The following is a 3,080-nucleotide window of genomic DNA, read 5'->3' as shown; positions in this document are numbered from 1 at the left end:
CACGCGCCACCATGCCCAGCTAATTTTTTGTATTTTTAGTAGAGACGGGGTTTCACCATGTTGACCAGGATGGTCTCGATCACTTAACCTCGTGATCCACCCGCCTCGGCCTCCCAAAGTGCTGGGATTACAGGCTTGAGCCACCGCGCCCGGCCCAGGTTTGTCTATTTCAAGTGTTTTTACTAAGTCTAAATGGCCTTACATATCCAAGATAACTCTCAAAAGGAAGTCTGGACTAGTATCGCAATGACTATGAATATGAGGAATATGGTCCATCAGTACACCAAAGTATGTCAAGGCTGGGTCTGTATGTGAAAAATTCCTTAATTCATTGCCTGCGCAAAAACACAGGTTGCCTGCCCTACGCAAAACTTATTTTCTAAACGGGGCAAAAGCAATAAGTGTGCGCCCCCATCCCTGGCACGCGTGCATCTGAGTAGGAGGTGAGCGCACAGCAAGTGCCAGAATTTGATGAGTAATGTGCATCCGAGACAGTACCACGGCACTGCCGTGTGCGCCTGCGCAGCTTCACGAGCGCCTAGACACCGGTAGCCAAACCCCTGGCTCGAGACCTGTCTGTTCAGCTGTTGCGCCGCCGCCGTTTTGGATCTGAGCGCCCACCCGTGACACCCAGAGAACCCAGGCCTGGCAAGTAAACCCTCCACCCTCTCACTTTCCCTACCCAGAGCTCACAAGAATCACCAAGATGACGGGGCAGCGCGCACGGGCCAACCGGGAAGCTGCTCTCCACTTAGCCACACCCCTTTGGTCGCTAAAGAGCCTAGTCCCTGCCCCTCGGGTCGACGCCAGCAGCCACGTATCACGTTTGTACGAATCTCGGCCTAAAAGCGGAAGTTACGCAGGGACTCGCGAGCTCCGTGGCGGCCCTGAAAGGATACAGGCCGTGGAGGGAAGGGGGCGGGCAGACGGCATAGGAAGGCGCCGGAAGTGGTCTCGCAGAGGCGGGGTGGGAGTGGGACTGCCGAGGCAGTGCATTTGGCTGTAGCTGGGCGCCTCGGTTAGGTGTGCTGTCAGTCCTTCCCGAGTGCCTGGCCCCAGCCTCTCCCGCCTCGGCCCAACATGGACTTCAGAGAAATTCTCCTGATAGCTTCCAAGGGACAAGGTGTCAACAATGTGCCGGTAAGTAGCAACTGGGGCGTCAATGTAGGGGACCCCAGTCTTCCAAGTTCGGAATGTGTGTGGCCCATGGAACTTCTAGGTACCCGCCTATCGGTTCCGGGAGGGGAAAGACCAGGACGCCTTATTTCCTTTTTTTGGGCTTATACTCTTGGGAACTCGGGGGGGAAAAGAGCTTGAACGAGATGCGGGAGCTTTCCTGTGAATGGGTTTCGCCGGCTTATTTACCCCTGCATCAGGGACTTTGCGGTTTGGGTGTTTTAGTTAGAATCGCGTGAAAGCGGTGAGCCGTGCCTGGCACGCAGTGGATTCTAGCGCTGGTAGTTTTTGGCTTCGGCGTAAACTTCAGCCCAGAGGTTGGGAAGGAAGCATGTATGGAAGGGAGTTAGAGGCTTTGGGGTACTTGGCCTGATCATCGATCTTCAGGTCAAACATTTAGTGATTTCTTGAAAGAATTCTCTGACTCGGCCCCACCCACTCAGCCACCAAGGTGATTAAATTATCACTTCCCAGGGGATGAATATCTTTTGTTTTGGGAAGATAAGTTTAGCAGATTCCGCGAAATCCTTGGCCAGCAGAACAGGTGAGCTAGTTTCAGCTTCCGTTTACTTGTAGCCTTCCAGATTTCAGTCTTTGTGTAAAATAGGTCCTATTTGCTCAGTGGATGTTTGTCAGTTCGCTTACAGCCGCAAGAGCAGTGTAAGACTTAAATGCTAAAGTGGTGGAGAGCGCCTGGCTTCTGGAGTTGTGGCTGTTTTGCATAAGCTAATCATTTCCAGATCTTCAGATGGTACCTACAGCACAGCTGTAAACCGATGAGTTGCATTGTGATGCCTGCGGTTTGAGCAGGGAGGTGTAGAACTAAAACGCTCTCAACGTCAATTCAGCTAGAATTTATTGAGCTCCCACGAAGTGCTCTGCATTTCCTAGATTTTCGTATATTCGTTTTTTAACTCTTCTGCCGCTTTTTTTTTTTTGTCTTCTGACTCTAGTTCATTCTTTTATCCCTTTGAAAATATTTATCTGAAAAAAGTCTGTATGTTTATAAATATATGTATACGCACACACAGCCGTCCCCCATCCCAAGCGCTCTGAATAATCATTCCTCTAAGCCATGAGTTATAAGCTTTGCATGTTGAAGGTATAGACTCAAACCTTTGAAACCCAGATCAATAGATTTACTTTCATCTGTAAATTTTCCAGATGAATCAATATTGGGTCTAGTAACCATTCATCTTTGGATAATTTGGTCAATATTTCATTCTAGATCTTACTGAATTTCAGTAGAGGTCAAAGATGGTACTAACTTTGATGCCCAGGACTGTTCTATGGAAGAATCAGAACTAAGTCATTTATTCTAAAAGCCAGTAGCTGCTGGGAGAAAAGCAGACAGATATTCCTAGAGCAGAAAATTTCAAAATATGTGTATATTTTATAATATATGCATTATCTATCTATGATTGGAATAACAGAGGAATCAAAAAGGGAAAAAATTAATTTAAAATTTAATACATGGCTGGGTGCAGTGGCTCAAGCCTGTAATCCCAGCACTTCGGGAGGCCGAGGTGGGTGGATCACCTAAGGTCAGGAGTTCGAGACCAGCCTGACCAATATGATAAAACCCTGTCTCTACTAAAAATACAAAAATTAGTCAGGTGTGGTGGCATGTGCCTGTAATCCAGCTACCTGTGAGGCTGAGACAGGATAATTGTTCAAACCCAGGAGACGGAGGTTGCAGTGAGCCGGGATCCCGCCATTGCACTCCAGCCTGGGCAATGGGCAAAACTCCATCTCAAAAAAAAAGTTAATAGATAATATAGATATATATTGCATATATTTTATGTATCATGCTTTTCTCTGACCCCTCCCCACCAAAGCTAGTAAGCCCAGAAGTTTTAGTTAGCAGCATTATAATTCTTTTTTTTTTTTTTTTTTTTTTTTTT

The 3,080-nt window shown here is 47.4% G+C and overlaps 1 protein-coding gene across 2 annotated transcripts in view; it reads left to right on the top strand.

Annotated features, from left to right (window-relative positions):
* The first annotated feature begins 512 nt into the window (after window positions 1-512).
* The window catches only part of SPTY2D1 (SPT2 chromatin protein domain containing 1), a 26,813-nt gene continuing 24,245 nt past the window's right edge, over window positions 513-3,080 (top strand). Inside the window, exon 1 of one of the 2 annotated variants that reach the window (XM_037737543.1) lies at window positions 513-648. Coding sequence is in view for 1 of the 2 variants with exons in the window: in XM_017525877.2 (XP_017381366.1) it covers window positions 1,081-1,140 (60 nt within the window). In the remaining variant the exon portion in view is untranslated. Of the gene's footprint in view, window positions 649-863; window positions 1,141-3,080 lie in introns of those variants that run through there. The other variant, XM_017525877.2, reaches the window with a different exon arrangement.

The sequence above is a fragment of the Cebus imitator genome, unplaced genomic scaffold (genome assembly GCF_001604975.1).
Source record: "Cebus imitator isolate Cc_AM_T3 unplaced genomic scaffold, Cebus_imitator-1.0 Scaffold39, whole genome shotgun sequence".
Taxonomy (NCBI): Eukaryota; Metazoa; Chordata; class Mammalia; order Primates; family Cebidae; genus Cebus; species Cebus imitator.
This window is presented reverse-complemented; position numbering and strand designations above follow the sequence as displayed.